Source organism: Rhinolophus ferrumequinum, chromosome 25 (assembly GCF_004115265.2).
Source record: "Rhinolophus ferrumequinum isolate MPI-CBG mRhiFer1 chromosome 25, mRhiFer1_v1.p, whole genome shotgun sequence".
Taxonomy (NCBI): Eukaryota; Metazoa; Chordata; class Mammalia; order Chiroptera; family Rhinolophidae; genus Rhinolophus; species Rhinolophus ferrumequinum.
The window spans coordinates 5,867,661-5,888,168 of NC_046308.1; the positions used below are offsets into that span (position 1 = coordinate 5,867,661).

Below are 20,508 nucleotides of genomic sequence, written 5' to 3' on the forward strand. Positions count from 1 at the left end.
CCTTTCCCCCAAGGCTCTGGGCCTTGCTTTCCCCTCGCTCCAGCTACCTCCTGACCAAACCGGGTGCTTCCCTCTGTGGCCCTGTGTGCGCTGGCGTGCCTGTACTCTTTGGGAGTGGAATAAAATTCTCATTTCAAAGGCATTCACCTCTCTGTTATCACTCAGTCACCTTTATAAGTGAAGACCGGGGCACAAATCACAGTCACCCCAAATACACATCTTTCACCAGTGCTGCAGTCAGAAAAAGTGGTGTGTTTTCTTTTTTGTAAGTAATTAGGGAAGCTTAAACCACATGCCTCAAGAAACTCTTAAATCTGTCTCTCCTTCTTACCATCTCTTGGTGGTTTTTTTTAGGTAAGGGCATATATATTTTCTTTCCGAGTTATTAATTCACAGTCTGTTTACAGGTGAAGGGAGAAAAAAACAACAGGAGACAGACGCTCTGCCACAATACAGTATGGAACATCTGAAACTCTTTTTTTTTTTTAACTCTCAAAATCTGACGTTGATATGGGTTAGATATTTTCAGGCGCGGGTTTCCGGCCAGAGGGGTTTCAATATCTTTACATCTGATTGTTCTCATTTCATGACAGTTCCTTCTTCTACTGCTCTATTGAGTGACTTGTTTTTTAATACACGGAGCGAGCATGGGTCACTCCATGCCCGGGGAGTGTATTATCATTTTATGCAAGATGGTTTGACTGGGAAGGTTAATATTATGCGATAATGTGGAATTTCTGCCTTCAAGGTCTTGGTACCGTGGTTCTCAAACTGAGGGCGAAAATCACTTGGGAAGCGTGTTCAAATGCAGATCCCTGGGCGTTGCTCTCAAAGGGTGGTTTCAGAGGGTCTGAGGTGTTTCTAGGAATCCATATTTCCAGGAAAGGTACCAGGTGGTTCTCGTGCAGGTGTTAAGTGGGCCACATTCTGAGAAAGAGTAGGTCGTGAGCAGACATGTTTTTTTGCACACTGTAATGAATGGGTTGAATAGCCCCCTCCAAAAAAATACACCCAAGTACCTAACCCCTGTACCTGTGAGCGTGACCTTTTTTGGAAATAGAGTGTGCAGATGTAATTAAGGATCTTAAGATGAGATCATCCTGAATTTAGAGTGAGCCCTAAATCCAATGACTGGGGTCCTTGCAAGAGAAAGGAGAGGGAGAGTTGAAACAAACACAAAGGAGAAGGCCATGTAAAGACAGAGACAGAGATTGGAGTGATGCAGCCACAAGTTAAAGAACACCTAGAGCCACCAAGACCCGGAAGAGGCAGGAAAGATCCTTCCCTAGAGACTTCAAAGAGAGTGTGTTCCTGCCAACACCTTGATTTTGGACTTCTGGCTTCCAGAACTGTGAGAGAATACATTTCTGATTTCTGTTGTTTAAACCAAGTGTGTGGTAATTTGTCACAGTGGGCACAGGAAACTAATACAATCACATACCCATTCTGAACCAGAGAAATGTACCAGGCACTCTGTGTGGGTCTGCCCCACCTACACATGCTGTCAATAAACTGAATTGCATGTTCACCTAATAAGGACCTTTTGCCAAGGACATCTTTTGGTAAAGGACAAAAATCTGTAATATGATCAACTTCTTTAAATTCCTATGTTTTAGAAAGTTATATTTTTTCTCATATACCTCATACCACCGGCAATTACCATTTCTTTTGTGTGGCTATTTGAAGATAACTTGGCCAGTTTTACCCATCAGATCTGGACAGTTTATTTTTGGCCAAAGGTTTCTTCTGGTGCTCATTCTACACAACAAATGCTCAACACTTTGTTCTAAAAGACTTAACATCGTAACAATTTCAGTTCTTCAGAAAGCTCAGATCTCTCCGGGAGCTAATGTTCTTGGGCTTGACTCAGCGACTTGAAGGACATTTGCTAACATCTGGTTGGTACATTGCCCTGCATGCTTCTGCTGATTGCTGAAAAAAATAAAAAAACAAAAAAAGCAGCCTGCGAGGGCAGTCAGGGGACCACTGATCCCATCCTTTCTTCTTGCTAATGGCCATAAGCCTACTCAATAGAGCAGCAGGGGATGATCAAGACATTCCATAAACTAGGAGCTGGTTTCAAAGCCCTGGATGGAACTATGGTGACCTAGAGGAGGCCAAAAAAAAAACCCCCCTAAAAAACCTCTTGTGTCTTGATCTTAGCCAGCCTTACGTCAAGGCTCTCAAACTCAAATTCCTACAGAGGCCCGGCAGATAACAGAAATGGGTCATGCAGGCCACGTATCAGGCAATAAGGAATGGTGGGGACAGTGGCAAATCAAAAAACATGCCCCTTCTAAAGGGAACCACTAATAGCTCTGGCTGAGTGCTGCTGTATAAGTTATAAACCCAGAGTTGTCAAATGGTTTAATTTATTTTTTTCCAAATAGTTTACTTTTTCAAGAAAAGTAGGAAATCAAGATTTTTATGTAGAATGTCCCAACTTTCCAAACATTATGCAGGCTACAAAACAAAAATAAAAACATAGTTGGACAGCCGAATGGCTCAGTTGGTTATAGCGCTTGCTCTCAACAAGGTTGCCAGTTCGATTCCCCCATGAGATGGTGGGCTGTGCTTCCTGCAACTAAAGATTGAAAACGGCAACTGGACTTGGAGCTGAGCTGCACCTTCCACAACTAGATTGAAGTCAGCAACTTGGAGCTGATGGGCCCTGGAAAAACACACTGTTCCCCAATATTCCCCAATTAAATTTAAAAAAAAAACACCACATAGTTGAAGGCTGCTTGCCAGTTTATGAGGCTGCTTTAAGTAACATCTGAGAAGGAAGTAATTGGGTTGCTAGATGATGTATCCTAGACCAGCACTTCTCAAACTTGAATGTGCCTACAAATCTCCTGGGAATCTTGTTAGAATGCAGCTTTTGATTCGGTAAGTGGGGCCTGAGATTCTGCATAACAAGCTCCCAGGTGAGGCCCATGCTGCTGGTTCTAGGACCATATTCTGAGTTTTACACATCAGTGGTTCTCAAACGTGAGTGTGCACCACATGGGCTTGTGAAGACCATCCCCTCGGGTGTCTGGGGTAGAGCTTGAGAATGGCCATTTCTAACAAGTTCCCTCCTGTGTGATGCTGACGTTGGGGACCTCACTTTGAGAACCACTGGTCTAGACCATTCGTGCTGAAGGTATCAGGAGATGCTAAAATGTTTTGCAGGTTGATTCCCCTAACATGGACTCCTGTGTGTACAGTTTCTTTTCTCAACTAAGAAAGCACAGTCCTCAGGAAAGCACATGATGCCTGCTTTGGAGAGGCCTTCCCCGGTCATGTCTCCAACTGCGCACCCCTCATCACAGTATCTTGTTTGATTTTCTTCACTGCATTTATCATCATCTGAAATGGTCTTGTTGGAGTTGTTTATCGTTCTCTTGAGGTATAATTTACATACAGTAAAATGCACAAGTCCTAGGGGTTCAGTTCAGTGAGTTTTGACAAATACCCTGTGTAAACTATACCCCCTCAAGATCTAGAACATTCCATTACCCTACTCCTTTCCAATCAGTTCCTATTCCCCCTCCCCTCATAACCCCTACTCCCCTGCCCAGAAACCCCTGTTCTGTCTTTTATCAAATAGATAAGTTTGCCTATTCTTACACTTCATATAAATGGCATCATATAGTAGTATGTACTCGTTTAGGTCTGGCTTCTTTCACTCAACATAATGTCTGTGGGATTTGTCTATGTTGTTGCATGTATCAGTAGTTACTTCCTTTTTTTTATTTCTACTGAGTAGTGTTTTATTGTATACCTATATCACAATTTATTTCTTCATCCACCTGTGGTTGGATATTTGGGTTGTTTCCAGTTTTTGGCTATTATGAACAAAGGTTGCTATGAATGTTCGTGTACAAATCTTTGTGTGGACATATGTTTCCATTTCTCTTGGGTAAATACCGAAGAATGGGATTTCTGGATTATAGGGTAGATGTATGTTGAACTTTGTAAGAAACTTCCCAACAGTTCTCTAATGTGGTTGTACCATTTTACACTCCCACCCGGAGTGTAAACATTTGGAATTGCCAGTCTTTTCAAATTTCATCAGTTCTGGTGAGTGTGTAGTTGTATCTCATTGTGGTTTAAATTTGCATTTCCCTGATGATTAATGATGCTGCTTGCTGGAGTTTTTTATTTACTTATATTTTTGTCATATATTATACTTATGATATTCTTATATTTATGTCCTACTAGAATATAAGCTCCATTAAATCATTTTGTCTATTTTGTTTACCAACATATACCCATTAAAACAACTAATACTTTTTTCTGCAATATACATATGTTTGATGAATGAACAAATGAGGTGTGCCAATATCAATTTCCTGCCAGCTTTATAGGCAAATTGTATAACTATGATTGTAAGGAATATGGCAACTTGGCAACTCTTTCTGAAAAGGGAACAGCATAAGCTTACTTTGTTCCTGGAACCCGGGCATTAAATGACGAGCCATCACCACACTTACAGAAACCTACCTGGCTCCCATACGCAAAGATAAGTCATGGAGACCATGTTAGAAACCTCGAACTGAAGGCCAAGTTAGTGCTGGGACAGAGTTGTAGGAACAGGCTGAAAACATGACGCAGACACAGGAGGTAACGTGGAAAATAAGTTGGGATGGCACGGGATGACCACTGGGCAAAAGTCAGGTCAGGATCAGAGGAGTGAACGGTGCAGAGGATCAAAACAAGAATAAATCAGCACCAAACCAAGCACCAGCCAGCTTAAGAGTGAAAATGAACCAGGATTCTAGTGAATTCATAGGGTTGAAGTCCAGAAGCCAGAAGCACACATGATACACTGCAAAGAACCTTGAAAGTGAGACCAGACTGCAGTGAAGAAGCAACGTGGCCCAGGTATCAGGAGTCCTAAAGATGTTCTTACCAAAAGGACTTCAGATCAAGATGGCAGCCTGAGCTAGTACAGGGAGCCCACCTCCCCTCACCCCATACACAAAGAAGTGCAAGATAAAATATTTAAAAATCAATATATTACTGACCTCAAAACAAAGAAAGGCATTTTCTAGGTGCTAGAGGTAAGTGGTGAGTGGGGACTGAAGCCCTGTGACCCCTAGGCATACCCGGGCCAGGTCTGTATCTGAGGAGCTGGAGTTTTAATACACTTCCCGGGAAGGGAGCTGAGGCTACGGAAGCCCTACAATAGCAAGAGAACAGGGGTGGGAGACTTTTAGCAGACGAAGACATCCAGTGCCCACAGATTAAACTAAAACCTGGTCATAATGGCTAGATGCCCAACAGTCCCGGCAGGGAACAACTACAAAATGATATAATCACCCCAGAGGAAGGCCTCCATGTCCCACGGCACACACAGCTTTACACAAGATCATTCCAGCGGAAGCCCACCAACAGAGATGCCAAAGCCCCACAAGCAGAAATTCCATCCACGTTACTGTGGGTGATAGGTCAGTGTGAAAGGGGTTATACAGCAGAAGGGACCAGAGGAATACCCTGTTTCCCTGAAAATAAGACTTAGCCGGACCATCAGCTCTAATGTGTCTTTTGGAGCAAAAATTAATATAAGACCCGGTCTTATACTATATTATATTATGTTATTATATTATTATTACAGACCTGGTCTTATAGTAAAATAAGACCGGGTGTTATATTAATTTTTGCTCCAAAAGACGCATTAGAGCTGATGGTCTGGCTAGGTCTTATTTTCAAGGAAACACGGTAGGATCCGTGAGGTAAGAATGGGCTTCACTGAAACAATAATAGATGGCTTTGAGAAAGAAATATAAATCCGATAAGTGAGAAACATAGCCATAGGAATACCAAATCATAACTGTGATATGATCTCACATAAGCCTCACGAAAGAATTGGTTACACGATGGAAAATTCACCAGAGGGTTATCGATTATCTCGAGGTAGAGGAATTGTAGGTGATTTTTGTCCTCTTTTCTGTTCTTTTTTCTGTTTCCAAAGTTTTGTTGTGTTTTACTAAGAGTGTGCATCCCTTTAAGAATTAAAAAGAAAAAAAAATTCATACAAAAATTCAATCACCGCCTAACTCTGAGAGGAAGTCCTTTTCATTTATCTTGTTGCCTTGGGAACCAAATCTGGTCTTACTGACTGCTGGAAATGATGCAGTTCAGCTGGGCCTGGGTCCCTGGGGAGCCCAGGGTGGCCTTTCAGACCTGGAGGGCTGTTACCTGAAGTTGTAGCCAGGACTCCTTGGACTCATGTACGAGGAATCGTTGGTTGTCCTGTCGTCAAGGCGACGGAAACTGTATTTTGGACGGCAGTGATGGGACCAACTGTCCAGGTTGCAGTCCCAGTAGATCTCAATGCCCATGATTCCTCCCTGGGGAAGACAACAATAGGCGATTTCTGAGTCCTGCTGGACGTGGCATGAAGCCACCAGACATCTCCCTGCATAGCAGTGATCACTGAAGGGAGGGTTTTCTTTTTCAAGGAAAGATGCTCCTTACAGGTTTCAGAGCCATGAGCGCAGCCTGTCCCACTCACACAGGTATTACTATTACTGTGGCAGCTGCAAACAGCTCCCTGCCCCTCCCGTCATCAGATTGTAGGAAAAAATTAGATGTTTTCCTACAATGTAACTTTCAACAAACCACTCCCATAATCAAACAGTTGAAACTTGTTAGACTGGAATTCAGGGTGCTCCATCACATGTCTCTTCTGCTTTATCTGCCAACACTCCCCTAAGAGAAAGCTCTTATTCCAAACTGTGTACACTTTTCCCTGAACACATTTTGTACTTTTCATTTCTTTTTTAAATACGTCTTCATTGACATACAGTTCAGCCATTTAAAGTGTACGATTCAAGACTTTTTAGTATGTCCACATGTATGTGCAACTCTCATCACAATGTTGATGTTTTCATTTCCTCCAAAAGAACCTTTAGTCATCATCCCTGTATCTCCTCTCCCAGCCCTAAGGGACCACTAGTCTCCTCTCCGTCTCTACAGAGTTCCTTATTCTGAACTTTCATATGAAAGATGTCAAATAATATGTGATCTTTTGTGTCTGGCTTCTTTCACTTAGCATAATGTTTTTAAAGTTCATCCACATTATAGCATGTGTCCTTTTTGTGGTGGAAGACTATTCCATTGTATGGATCTGCTGCATTTTGTGTATCTATTCATCCTTGGATAGACATTTGGGTTGTTTCCACCTTTTGGCTATTGTGAATAATGCTGCTGTGAACATTTATGTCCAAGTTTTTGTGTGAACATATGTTGTCGTTTCTCTTGGGTATATTCTTAGGAGTGGAATTGCTGGAGACATTTTGAACTTTTAAATCTTGGCCCTTACCCTTTTCTCCCAATGAAATGTTTCTCTCCTCTCCTCTAAATCCCCTTTATCTTCCGAGAAAGACCCAACTTACCTCTTTCCTCAGCCTCCACCCCTCCCCACCCTGAAATTCTAAGGAATCTCTTAATCTCTTACCTGTACTTGTAGTTCTTTATATTCTACAAATATTTTGAGCACTGATGATCATATTTCATTTAATCTATGCCACCATTGCTTGTAAGACATATAATTTTTTTTATGTTCCTCTAAGAAGAAAATACTGCCGATTAAACTGAGACTCCATCAGCTGAAGGCATTTCCTGATTTCAGAACTATTAAGATGTGAAAAAATGTTTTTGAATCATGAAATCCGGCATTTCCAGACAATATGCTAGATGCTGGGGATACAGAGGAATAACGGGCAGGCTCTGACTTGGAGAAAGGGGAAATAATACAGAAGAATCACAACGGTCACTTATTGTCACACACTAAGCCAAGCACGCTGCATACTATAGTGAATATCTCATGTTTTTGTCACTCAGCATCTAATTCTCCTTCTTCTGCTAAGAGGACCTGGACTTTCCTTTGAGAAACACCTCAAAGGACTGGGGCTGCCCTCTCTCCCAGCTCCAGGAGTGGGCACGTGACCCAGGCCCAATCAGGAAAGTGTGTCCCTCTGTACCTGGTGATTGGTTCAGGGATATAGGGATGTGGCTCAAGGTAGACCAATAAGAGCGCTCCCTGAGACTTTTTGCCAGAACCATAAGAAAAGAGGTCCTCTATTCGCTGGAACCACTAGCTATTAAGAATGGAAGGCTAGACAAGCATTGTTCAATAGAATTTTCTATGATAATGGAAATATTCTATATTCATGCTGTACAAAACAGCAGCTACTGGCCACATACAGCTATTGGGCACTTGAAATGTAGCTAGTATGACCGAATAAATAAAATTTAATTTCATCTCATTTTAATTAAATTATTAATTGTAATTTTAAATATAGTGGTAAGGGAAAGCGTCACTAAGCCTATATCTGAGCAAATATTGGAAGTACGTGAGGGACACAGCTAATGCTATGTCTGGGTCGAGACTGGTCTAGGCAGAGGGAACAGCAAGAGAAAATTCCCGAGGTAGGAAGATGCCTTGGGTCTCTTAGCAGGTCTGTTCCTCATGGTCTTTTTACACAAATATGGTTCCATTTTTTTGGCTTAAGCCAGTTGAGTTTGGTTTCTGTTATTTGCCCCAAAAAATTACTTTTTAATTTTTTGCGAACATCATTTGAGTTGGATTTCTATAAACTGCAACTAGAAGAATCCTGACTAAACCAAGTGTGGGAGTCTAAACAATAGCCTCCAAAGACATTCCTAACCTTAGGTCCTGATCCCTGGAACCTCCAAATATGTTACCTTATATGGCAAAAGAGACATTGCAGCTGCAATTAAATTAAAGGATCTTGAGATGGGAAGATTGTCCTGGATTATCTGGATGGGCCCTAAATGCTGCCTCTTATGTAAATGGAGGCAGAGGGAGATGTGACACAGAATAAGAAATCACTGTGACCACTGAAGCAAGATGCTATGCTGCTGGCTTTGAAGCTGGAAGAAGGGGGCTATGAGCCAAGAAAGGCAAGGAATGCAGCTCTAGAAAGTGGAGAAGGCAAGGAAATTCTCCCCTAGAGCCTTTGATGGAAGCAGTGGCCCTGCTGACAACTTGATTTCGCCCCATGAAAGTGATTTTGAACTTCTGACTGCAGAAGTATTAAAAGAAAAAAAAGAAAAAAGTGGGTGTGTTTTAAGCCACCAAATTTGTGGTAAGTTTTTACAGCACCCCTAGGAAATTAATACACCAAGTATGTCACTCATAAGGTTGTATGTCACACATAGATGAGGTAATGTACTGAAAATCCTTGGCACATTGCGTGGATTTACTAAATGCTCAATAAAGGGAGCCATCGTATTAAGACCCAGTGGCCCAGCCTCTTGGCCATTTGACATCTTCCAACCCAACACCCACGCCTCATGGTACAAAGGCACCACCAACCTGAATTGCCATTTCTGAAAAATTATCTCCTGTTTCTCGGAAGATATCTCCCAGTCGGAAAATGGGACACAGTGGATTCTGAGTCTTGTGAAAGGTGCAAGAGATGTTTAAATCTGGTAAGATGTTTCTCCTGCACATAATGGAAAGCAAACAAACAAATATCTCTATTGAAAACTGGGATCCATCTCTCGTAGGAGTGAGCCCGTGTGGTAACTGGGCTCCACGAGGGCCCCCCCTGACCTCCACCTCCTGATAGTGACACCTTGTCTCGTCCCCTCCCATCTCGTACCAGGGTGGGTCTGTGTGGCCCATAGCATCTGGCAGAAGTCATGGTGTGTTAACTTCCAAGACCTGTTTATAAGAGACTACTGCTTCTATCTTGGTTACAATGTTGCTCGCTTGCTCTGTCTTTCTTGGATCCTTTGTGCTGGGGGAAGCCAGCTGCCATGTCCTGAGGACACTGAAGCAGCCCTAGGGAGTGGTCCATGTGGGGAGGAACTGAGCCCTCCTGCCAACAGCCACGTGAGTGGCTGGAAGAGGATTCTCTAGCCCCAGTCAAACCTGGAGGTGACTCCAGCCTTGTTGACAGCTTAACTGCAACTTGAGAGGCGGTGAGCCAGAAACATTCAGTGGAGTCATTCCCAGATTCCTGATCCACAGAAACTGAGATGATACGCGTTTGTGGTTTTAAGCTTCTAACTTTTGGAGTAATTGGTTTCACAGCAGTAGATAACTAACATGGCCAGACATTCACTTACGTGGTGTAGTTGTGGCCAGGAAAGTCAATATTATTCTTGATGAGCACAGTGAAGTTTTCGGCACTGGTCAAGAGGGCAGGCCTGAGAGAGAGAGATGCAAACCAGGGTCAGTGACTGTAGGGACCAAGGGAGTCAGTGGTCCAGGGGGACCAGAAGCTTCTGGTTTCTTGCTTGGGTCACTGCAAGGAGTGAAGAGAAATGCAAGGTGGTGGGCAAAACCTTCTAAAATTCTCCAGCTTCTCCAGGAAGAATTTCTCCCTTCTTGAGACCTGATGGCATTTACTGTGACACTTCTCACACTCTGATATAATTAAATGTGTAGGTATGTGCACCAACCAGCTCTCCAGGGGGAAGGAAAAAACCCTCATATGTAGCATTTACTGATGATTGTGGTATAAATACTGCCGCCGTGTCTGATTTCAAGCTACCAGTGGGACATCGCTGAACTTGGAGCTGGGAAGAGATGAGCACAATTGGCTCAGAGCCGGTACAAGCCAGCTCCAGCACACCCCATCTTGTATCTTTCCCAGTAGGCTTGGCGTTCCTGCAAGGCTGGCAGAATAGGTTTCTTATCTTGACATTCTCATCCTTTAGCATGGGGGACCACTCAGGTCGTTTGACTCTATCAGTCATTCTCTAGAGGCTCTGAGTATCATAAAATTCTGCATGAGTCAGTTGAGCCCAAATTCTAGACTGCAGGAAGGTCTACCCACCATCCAGCCATCCACCCATCCATCCAGCCAGCCAGCAGATACTTATTGTATGAGGCATGGGGCTGGGCATTGTGGATATAGTGATACAGTCAAGGTTTTTAACAATCTGTTATAGATGGAGAGAACTGGCTGTGGATAAAAATGTACAGCCAGTATCCTGTTGACTGAATAGGTGGCAGAATATGTTGGGAGTAGCACCAGGAAAAGGTGGAGGGAATTTGGAGTCGGGGAGGCACCAAGAATGATCTGCTTTTCATTCCAGGACTTCCAGAGCCCAACTTTGGCTCTATTTGGGACATAATTATAGAGAACAGTGTAATTTTTGCCTGTTCAGCATCCATACCCCTTCTGTCAGCAGACCCTCACTTTTCTCCCTTTGGCGAAGCTGGGTCTCTCAGACTAGAGGGTTGGAGGTAATGAGTCCATCTCCTGCTCATCCCTACAGCTGCTGGTGTGGGCAAGTGACCCAGAGCTGGCCAAACAGTGTAATCCAATCCCCTTGGCCATAGTGATTGGGTCACAGATTGTCACATGACTTAGGCCAATAAGAACATTCCTGTGCTTTTGTAGGAACTAGTGGGAAAGAAAAATTAATTTTCATTTGGACTGTTTGTAGTAAGGACAGTGTAAACCTGGAGTTCCCCAGACCACAGTGTGAGGGCAGCCAAAATGAAAGGAAAAATAACTGGGGGGTGGGGGGAGGAAGAGAGAGAGAATCTTAATGACATAACTTGAAGCCTGGATCAAGCCTCGCCTGAAGCTATATTTCTGGACTTCTCATTTAAAGGAGTCAAAAACACAAGCCAAAAAGTAACATTCCTGTGTTCCTGAAGCCATTTTAGGTTATATATCTGTCACTTGCATAAAAGAAAATCTTATTTATGACAAATGCCTGCTATGTGCCAGATTATTTGCCTTTAGAGCATTCTAAAGCTCATGCTTCCTATACAGCACTCTAAGAATCAGAGGACTACAGGACCCCGAAAGTTTAAGGGTCAAAGCCCTTTATTCCTCTCTCATGACACTTTCGAGTATAGTTTTCTATCTTGAATTACAGCTCTCTGTGCATATATTTTATCTCTTCTATTAGATTGCAAGAGCTTTGGCACCTGATCCATATCTGGTTTTTTGGTATTTTACATAAAATTTAGCACAGCCTCTTGTGAATAGTTACACATGACATAAATGTCTGACACCTACTACATGGTAGTGGATGTGCTGAATGAATGAATGAATGAATGATTGCATGAATGATTCTGGTAATACCTTCATATAATAGATGAGGAAACTGAAGTTCAGTAAGTTGCTCGCCCAAGGTCCTATACAACTGCAGTCCAGAGACCAGCACATCGGAGATGCACAGTATTTATCTGATGAATGAGTTGGTGGCAGAGCCAGGACTGAAAGCCACTGGCAATCAAGAGGCCCCTTGCCTTGAACTAGGGACTACTTGAGTGTAGGCTACTGTCCCTGAGCAATTCCTTCTGTGACAAACTTCCTTGACGTGGAAATGAACCTGCGTGGTTCCATGAACTGATTAAGGGCCAGACAGGCTAACGTTGCCTGGTGCTTCCCACCCTGACACTGGGAACCTTTGCCTGAATCTTCTAAAAAGTCAGTTTGAGGAAAGTCTTGTCTTTGCCCCGCAGACGCTGATGGGGTGGCTGAGTCACATTTTGTCTAGAGCTGTGCTGTCCAGGATAGTCCAACATCCCCTAGCAAGTGTGGCTAATTAAATGTAAGTTAAATTTCGTTGGATTTAATTTAATTTAAGATACAGTTACTCAGTTGTAGTAGCCACATTTCAAGTGCTCAATAGCCACCTGTAGCTGGTGGCTGCCATGTTAGACGGGATAGGCACAGGACACTTCCATTATTGCAGAAAGTTCCATTGGACAGTGCTAGTCTAGAACCACCAAACTTCTAGCGGCAGATTTTGTGTGTGTGTGAGTGAGCACTTACTATATGCCAGGCACAGGGCTCACGTTGCAATCACTATACAAGTGTCATCTCATTTAATTCTTACAACAGCCCAGTGAGGTAGGCGCAGTTATTACCTCAGCTTACAGATGAGGAAACTGAAGCTCAGAGAGGTTAACCCACTTGCCCAGCAAGGAAGTATTAGAGCCAGAATTTGAATCCAGGTCTCTAGTCTCTGCTGAAATGCTTCAGTCCCTGCGGTTTCTGAGGTTTAACATCAAGTTCTGCCTTCTGCACCTGACCTTGTGTGTTCAAGAGAAGAATCATTACAGGGACCTCCAAATCTATATGTCACAGTGACCATTTAATTTAAGCAAACTTCCTTCCTTCCTTCCGTTCCTTTTCCTTCCTTCCCCCTCCTTTCCTTTTTCCTTTCCACCCTCCCTTCCCATCCTTAATCACTCAGCATGGACACTGACTAGTCAGCATGGACCTTGCTGTAGCTCTGGTGGAGGGGTCTGGAGGAGCCCTGGGACGTGCTGGTGCAGAGGGGGGACAGGGGGACCCCAGAGTGCTCAGGGTAGTAGCTATTTACCAACAAGTCAGAATTATTTCAGTATTTTAACAACTAGCATGGCCCTCCCAGCGGCCACCGGTGTGCCTGGCACAGGGGCCACCAAGCCTGTAGGACCCAGGTCTTTGCAGGACTTCCCTGAGAAGAGAAGCTGGGGCAGCGCCTGGCAAGGCCTCATCTGCTCCATGCTGAGGGCCACTGTATGTGTCCCCACCCTGCCACTCACCGGGGCGCCTCTTCCGTTGCCTCGGTGGGACACCAGGCAGAGACCTCACAGGTCTTCTGGTTCCCTTTATACACTATACACCTTCCGGTCTGGATTCCTGTGGGGTCAAAGGGTCACAGAAGCACATGTGTGAAAAAACGGCGGATGGGGGGAGAAAACTCCAGGAGGCTTGTTTACTAATTCTACCCAAGCGAGAGACCGTTTATGCTTTTCAACCTGAGCAGTTTCAGTTTCCATGAAACCTCAAACTGATATTGGGTCAACGAAATACACAACAAAGCAAACATGGTTTTTTGTTGTTTTTTAAAGCATCAGAACACAGAAAGAGCATGGATGCTTGTGGCTTTTTTGCTTCATTGCAAGAAAAGAGTCCTGAGAGGGGACCTGGACAGAGTGTATTCTCTCGCCTGCAGTAAGTGAACTAGAACTTGGCTTCTCGATGGGCATTTGAGTCCCTTTAAGAGTGTCCAGCATGTCCATGGATGTGCAAGCTCACAGAATAAACATGGTGCATCTTCCTGGGGCATCAGTGTCAGAGATTTCCAAGGGGGAAGTTAAATGGTAAGTTATGTTAAAATTGTCTTTATACCAATTCCAACACACACGTATGATGGAAAAATGTAACATTCATATGGCTTTTTGTGTATGTGTGTTTTACAACCACTGATTTTTTTCTTTTTTTCTTTTTCTTTTGTAGTTATTTATTTTATTGTCATTTATTTTATTGTCTTTAAGTTAAACAATAGATATGGAAATTCTCCAGGTTGATGTAGGGATGGCTCCAGGTGTCCTGGGGGTATAAGTTTAAGCTCCTCAATCTTTGGGGAAATTCAAGAGAGAAAGTTTAGAATGCTCAGGTGATGCTATAGGTCATTTGATTTTTCTGTCAGAACCTTGAAGGTGCTTATTCGGCAAGGTTTTCAGGAGCTGCCCTCGCTGGGGAATTAGAGTCACATTTATAGTCAGCAGCTGGTCCTCTGGGGACAGCCAAGGCATGAGACAGACAACAGGCTTGCCTATGGCTTGGTGAGGGTAGGAGAGGGCAGCTGAGAGCCAGAGCTAAAGATTTGAACTTTAGAACATTGCGAATTCACCAAGATGCCAGACCATCCATCCCCAGGGTCCCACCCCAAACCGGAGCATACCTTTGCTCTGTGGGTCCATCCATCCCTTTTTACAGTTGCGGTCAGAGGAACAGAGTGTCCTGCGGGAAGGATGCTGCAGAGAAAAGGACAGGATAGTGGGGAGTAAGCATCGTGTGTCCCGAAGGTGCGGAAAAGCAGATGTCTATAGCCACACAAAAACTTGTACACAGATGTACATAGCACCACTGTTCATAATAGCCAAAAAGTGGAAATAGCCCAAATATCCATCAACCAGTGAAGGAACAAATAAAATGCAGTACATTCACACAATGGAATATTATCTGACCATAAAAAAGGAATGAAGTACTGACACGCGCTGCAACATGAGTGAACCTTGAAAACACTGTGGAACGTGAAAGGAGCCAGACACAAAAGGCCACGTATTGTATGGTTCCATTTACGTGAAATTCCAGAATAGGCAAGTCCATAGAGACAGAAAGTAGGTCAGCGGTCGCCAGGGGCTGAGGGAGGGGGGCATGGGGAGTGACTGCTAATGGGTACGAGGTTTCTTTCTGGGGTGATGGAAATGTTCTGAAATGAGACAGTGGTGATGGTTGCACAACATTGTGAATATACTGAAAACCAGTGAGTCGTACACTTTTACATGGTGGGTTTTATGGTGTCTGAAGTATATCTCAATACAAAATAAATAAAAATCTAAGAAGTGGGCAGCAGGGCAGCCTGGGAGCACTTTCAGGGACAGCCCTGGGGTGGAGCCCAGATGGCCTGGCCCACGCAGCCCTGTGGCTGCAGAACTGAGTGAAGCGAACAGACACAAAGACTCAGCAGGAAATGTGGGAATAGGGGTCAGCAGTCAGGTCTCAGCACTGAGGGCCTAGACGGAGTAAGGAAGAGAGAGATGTGTGGTTTATGCGTATTCGATTTCCCATTTTCCAGGGACCAGGTTTAACGGCCAGTCTTAGGGAAACCAGAACATGACATAGTCCCCGCGAAAATGGCCTCTGCTCATTATCTTCTGTCAGTGTGTGGCTCTTACAGGGATCCAACGGAAGGACTTAGGGGCACCTGGTTTGGGCAGTAGCTGCACCATTTTCTAGCTGAGTGACCTTGGCCAAGTCGCGGCACCTCTCTGAGCCTCAGTTTTCTCATCTGTCGAAGGAGGATGAACAGAGTTGTCTTCAGTGGTTATTGTGAAGATTAAATGAGCGTTATTGAGATAGATACCAAGGGCATGTTAGCTCGGTTCCAAGTTTAGGTAGAAATGACAGCAAAGACTGTAGTAGCAGAGAGCACATCTACTCTGAGCTCTCAAGACCTTGTCACCTGAGTGGGCTGATGAGCAAGACCCACAGGCAAGGCTGGTCCTCCCATAGGCAGGAGACCCGCTCGATGGCGCCACAGTGCTGTGTTGGGATGTTCCCTGGTGAAGAGCAGGTATGTTACCTGAGAGGGAGAGGGCGGCAGGGGGCGAGCAACAGGTATTGCCTAGTACATAACACATCGTTGTAGGTAAACTTACCAGGATAGCTAGTTATCATCTTCAAGGGCTGAGAACAGGACTGGGAAGGGACAGCATAGGACCAATACATTTGGATAGGGAGGGAAGTTTTCCAGAAAGAGACAGGGGAAGGTCGCGAGTCTGGAGAGGGCGAATCCAAGTTGGGAAAGACTGCATGCGTGGTGGTGGTGGGGGACGTGGAGCATTCAGCTGCTACTAGAGGCTAAAACTAAGATTGGGCTGGAAAGGCACACTTGAGCTTTGTGACAACCTTCCCAGGCCTGGCCCCGCAGACAGTTCTCAGCAGACTGTGCTACCCTGTTTCCCCGAAAATAAGACCTAGCCGGACAGTCAGTTCTAATGCGTCTTTTGGAGCAAAACTTAATACAAGACCCAGCCTTATATAAGACCCGGTCTTATAGTAAAATATGACTGGGTCTTATATTAATTTTTGCTCCAAAAGACGCATTAGAGCTGATTGTCCAGCTAGGTCTTATTTTCGGGGAAACACGGTAAGAGAAACTGTCAAAGAGGATACGTGGGTTCAAAGCTTGGCTCTGCCTCCAGCAAGCTGGGTGACCTGGGGGAAGTACTTAACTTCTCTGATCTGAGTTCTGACCTGTAAAATAGGGCTGGGAATGCTGTTACTCTCCTAAGGTTGTTGTGAGGCTCCACCTAAAATGTGAAATGCTGCCCAAATGCCAAGGATCAGTTGCCATGACCTGCACAGGAGCAAGCGATGGAGAAAGCAGGCCTCGAAGCCTGCACAGGCTCTTAATGCCAGAGCTGGAGACCATGGGTACAGACACAGATTGGGTGGCTACAGAGAGAGAACTGCAACGTCTTCTCACCCTTCCTCCACCCAGCCTAGACCTACTCCCCACAAAAGAGGCTCAATAAGCATTTGTGGGCTCGAAGACACCCCTGACCTCAATTTCTGCTTCTTCTGACCTGTGCCTTCTCCAGCAACTCTGATCACCCATCCAACCATTCTGAGTCCCCTCCTTACCTCAGGACACAGCCCCTGCTTCTGACCTTCTGTCTTGAGAAAGTTTGTCATCACAAAGAAGGAATTCCCCTGTAGAGAAAAGGAGAGAAGTCAAGTGCCAAGCCTTTGAGAATAGAACCACTTAATCACAATAATCCAGCTTGCTAAGTGCCGGGGCGAACCTTTCCACTTTTCTAAGCTTCAATCTAGAAAATCAGGGTCGAGGAGCCACTCAGGACGACATGGAGGGCTGAATATCAAAGCTGGATGAGCCGCCCCGCTGAGCCAAGGGGGAGCAGAGGCACATTGAAACCGATTGAGTATTCATTTCCATTCCAGGCTCCAGAGCAGACTTTTCATTTTTTGGACACAGTAAAATCCCATTATACTGAAGCTCAAGAGACCTGGGGAGGCGGAGGCGGGGCTGTTGGCTTTGTCACCGTGCTGCTCAGATTATCCAGGCTGTTCATGAAAGGGCAATAGGGCATCCCACCACTCGGGAAGTAGCTGGAGATTTTAATGGCTTGCAGTTAGAAACAGATAGCAGCTCGGGTTTTATGGTTTTGCAAAGCGTTCCAGCTCCCCCAGGCTGCATGTGTGAACCTTTGCCCCTCCCGCCCCCCTGTCTGTTCTTTGGTGTTCTCAACCACACTTGGATTTCTCCTTTTTTGACAATTCTAATTTCAGAGTTAAACAGTCACATGCCCTTTCTCTGTGACCCACACCCTTTCTCTTTTTTTGTCATCTATTTCCTTCCTTTGTGAAAAAACATACCCAGGAGTTTTTCTGGAGACATTTTTATTGATAAAATGCCACACAAACAATATAGAAGGGCAGGACCTCTCCAGGCAGGAAGTTCTTTGCCCTTTCGTGCTGACTGATGGCTCTGCTTCTAAAAAGCGGTGTGTGAGAGTGTGAGGGAATTAAATCGTGTTTTAAATGCACCAGGACATCCTGCTATTTTGAGAAACCCTGCAGGACTCAATAAAGCAAAGAATCATCTCTTTTGAACTGTTGGACCTGACCCAATTTTGCAATTTTTAGGTTTTCTCAGATGGGATTTTCACAGAGCTTTTCAAATAGGGCCAGTGTTTTTCTGGAGTAAGGCTCTAGGTCCCAGGGGATGGACGGGGCAAGCCCTGGTGACAGTGACCAGAAATGAGTCCTGGGAGGATGCTGACAGGTGCTCACCTGAAAAAGGAAGGTGTAATCCGCAGGGTCGAAGACCCTCTGCACCTCCTTCTTTATTCCATTCTCCAAAATCTCCTCTCTCACCTCTGCTATGCCTTTCACCTTGGTGTGAACAGAGCTGATGAGAGGTTCCTTCCGTTGGTACAGCTTGTCACTCACCAGAGCAAAGCTGAGTGGCAGACACAGAAAAACATCAGTGGTTTGCTCCAGAGAGGCACAGAGCAGTGGTTTTGAATGCAGGTGCCAAAAGCTGCCTCCATTCAAACCCTAGCTGTGCTGGGTGACTTTGGGTAAGTGACTTGCCTTCTCTGGGACTCATTTTCCTTATGTGTAAGATTGGAAGACTAGTCATACCTACCTCATGGGGCTGTTTGGAGGATGAAATGAGCTATGTATGCACACTGCTTAGTATTGTATCTGCCACGCAGTGAGCACTCACTATGTGGAAACTATGGCCCCCGTGCCAGCCTCTAATACTGCCTAATATAGACCCTCGTCTACAGGACAGCTTCTCAAATGCCCGAGTCCACCCCCACGTTGTTCACCAGCTTTGTTCCGGGCCTCCGTAAACACATAAGCACCTATTTAAGGGTGTGTCCGGCAGGTCAGCCACCTGTTTGCCAGAAAGACACACCTGGTTTACAAATAACATGAATAGGAGATACCCTTTATTGAGCACTTAATAGGTGCCCCAAGTTCTGCATGCATCATCTCCTTTAATCCTCACAATAGGAGATAGTTACTGTAGATGAGGGAATGGGCTCAGAGAGGTGAAGGAACTTGCCCAAGGTCACACAGATTGTGGCAGCACTGAAGTCCTCACTTGGTCACCCTTATAGCCTGGAGCTAGACCTCTAATCATCTGCTCTATTTGTTCATGCGTGAGATGGCTCTGCCTCTGGTTTCCAGCCTTTTGGTCAGTTCATTAGCCGTTAATACCTTATTTAGAATATAAATGTAAATTATTAAGGTGGGGGAACTGGCGGGGGAGAGTGGAATTGATCAGTAAAAATGGTAGGGGCGGCCGGATGGCTCAGATGGTTAGAGCATGAGCTGTGAGCAACAGGGTTGCTGGTTTGATTCCCATATGGGCCAGTGAGCTGTGCCCTCCACAACTAGATTGAAGACATTGAGCTGCCGCTGAGCCCCCAGAGGGGTGGCCTGGATCGCCCAGTTGGTTAGAGCGTGAGCTCTCAACAAGTTTGCCAGTTCAATTCCCGCATGGGATGGTGGGCTGCGTCCCCTGCAACTAAAAATTGAAAACGGCAACTGGACTTGGAGCTGAGCTGCGCCCTCCACAACTAGATTGAAGGACAACGACTTGGAGCTGATGGGCCCTGGAGAAAGGCACTGTCCCCCAATATTCCCCTATACAAATTGAAAAACAAAAAAAGTAGACCCCAGCCCAGGTATCTATGTTCCCGGTCTCCCATTGCCTTGAATAATTAAGCGTGTATTCTAGATGCTTTATTATTTGTTCAGCTTGTATTTATTTGGTCTAGTCCCTCTGTCTAGCCCCTAATATGTTATTAGGATGTCTAATCCAATGGCTGCCCTTTAGGAGCTGACCTTGGAAAGCAAGACAGCGGAGGGGCCAAGACGTGGCCCGAGCTGCTCTCAATCTTGGCTGTGATGTGTAATCATCCAGGGAACTTTGAAAATTGCAGCCCCCCAGGCCCATCCTTGGAAAGTCTGATTCAATAGGTATGGGTGGTTATCCAGGTATCTATATATCTTTTAAAAGTTCCTCAGCTGATTCTAATGTACAGCCAGGGTTGAGAACTCCTGGGAGACTCATGAAAAGACAACTCACATTTGGCAATATGAAATCTACTTGAAGAAGTGCATTCCCTATGACCCAACAGTCCCACTTAGATGTATGCCCTAGAGACACCCTCGTACGTGTGCCCAAGGAGTTCTGTACAAGAATATCTATGGCGGCATTACTTGTAAGAGGGAAAACTGGAGATAACTTAAATGTCCTCGAACACCAAATGGGTAAATAGATAGTTGGATTCATACAATGGGCTGTTCTACAGCAGTGAAAATGAAAGGAGAACTACTTGTTTCAATATGAAAATGACATGATGTTTATCACACAAAGCATCCTGCAGTACAAGGTTTAAAGAAATCCAAAACAACATTATATACTCAGACAAATACGCATCCATGTGTATTCATAGCAGCACTATTCACAAAAGCC

At 44.7% G+C, this 20,508-nt stretch overlaps 2 protein-coding genes across 5 annotated transcripts in view; one reads left to right on the forward strand and one right to left on the reverse strand.

Annotated features, from left to right (window-relative positions):
- Window positions 1-20,508, forward strand: part of IFT81 (intraflagellar transport 81) — a 170,160-nt gene that overhangs the window by 43,977 nt on the left and 105,675 nt on the right. The window lies entirely within an intron of this gene.
- Window positions 1-20,508, reverse strand: part of P2RX7 (purinergic receptor P2X 7) — a 39,300-nt gene that overhangs the window by 8,529 nt on the left and 10,263 nt on the right. For both annotated transcript variants that reach the window (XM_033097398.1, XM_033097396.1), the window contains exons 2-8: window positions 18,306-18,474; window positions 17,136-17,204; window positions 14,668-14,740; window positions 13,523-13,619; window positions 10,090-10,170; window positions 9,332-9,461; window positions 6,187-6,338 (exon numbers count right to left, since the gene is read on the reverse strand). In XM_033097398.1, coding sequence (XP_032953289.1) covers window positions 6,187-6,338; window positions 9,332-9,461; window positions 10,090-10,170; window positions 13,523-13,619; window positions 14,668-14,740; window positions 17,136-17,204; window positions 18,306-18,474 — 771 coding nt within the window. The remainder of the gene's footprint in view (window positions 1-6,186; window positions 6,339-9,331; window positions 9,462-10,089; window positions 10,171-13,522; window positions 13,620-14,667; window positions 14,741-17,135; window positions 17,205-18,305; window positions 18,475-20,508) is intronic.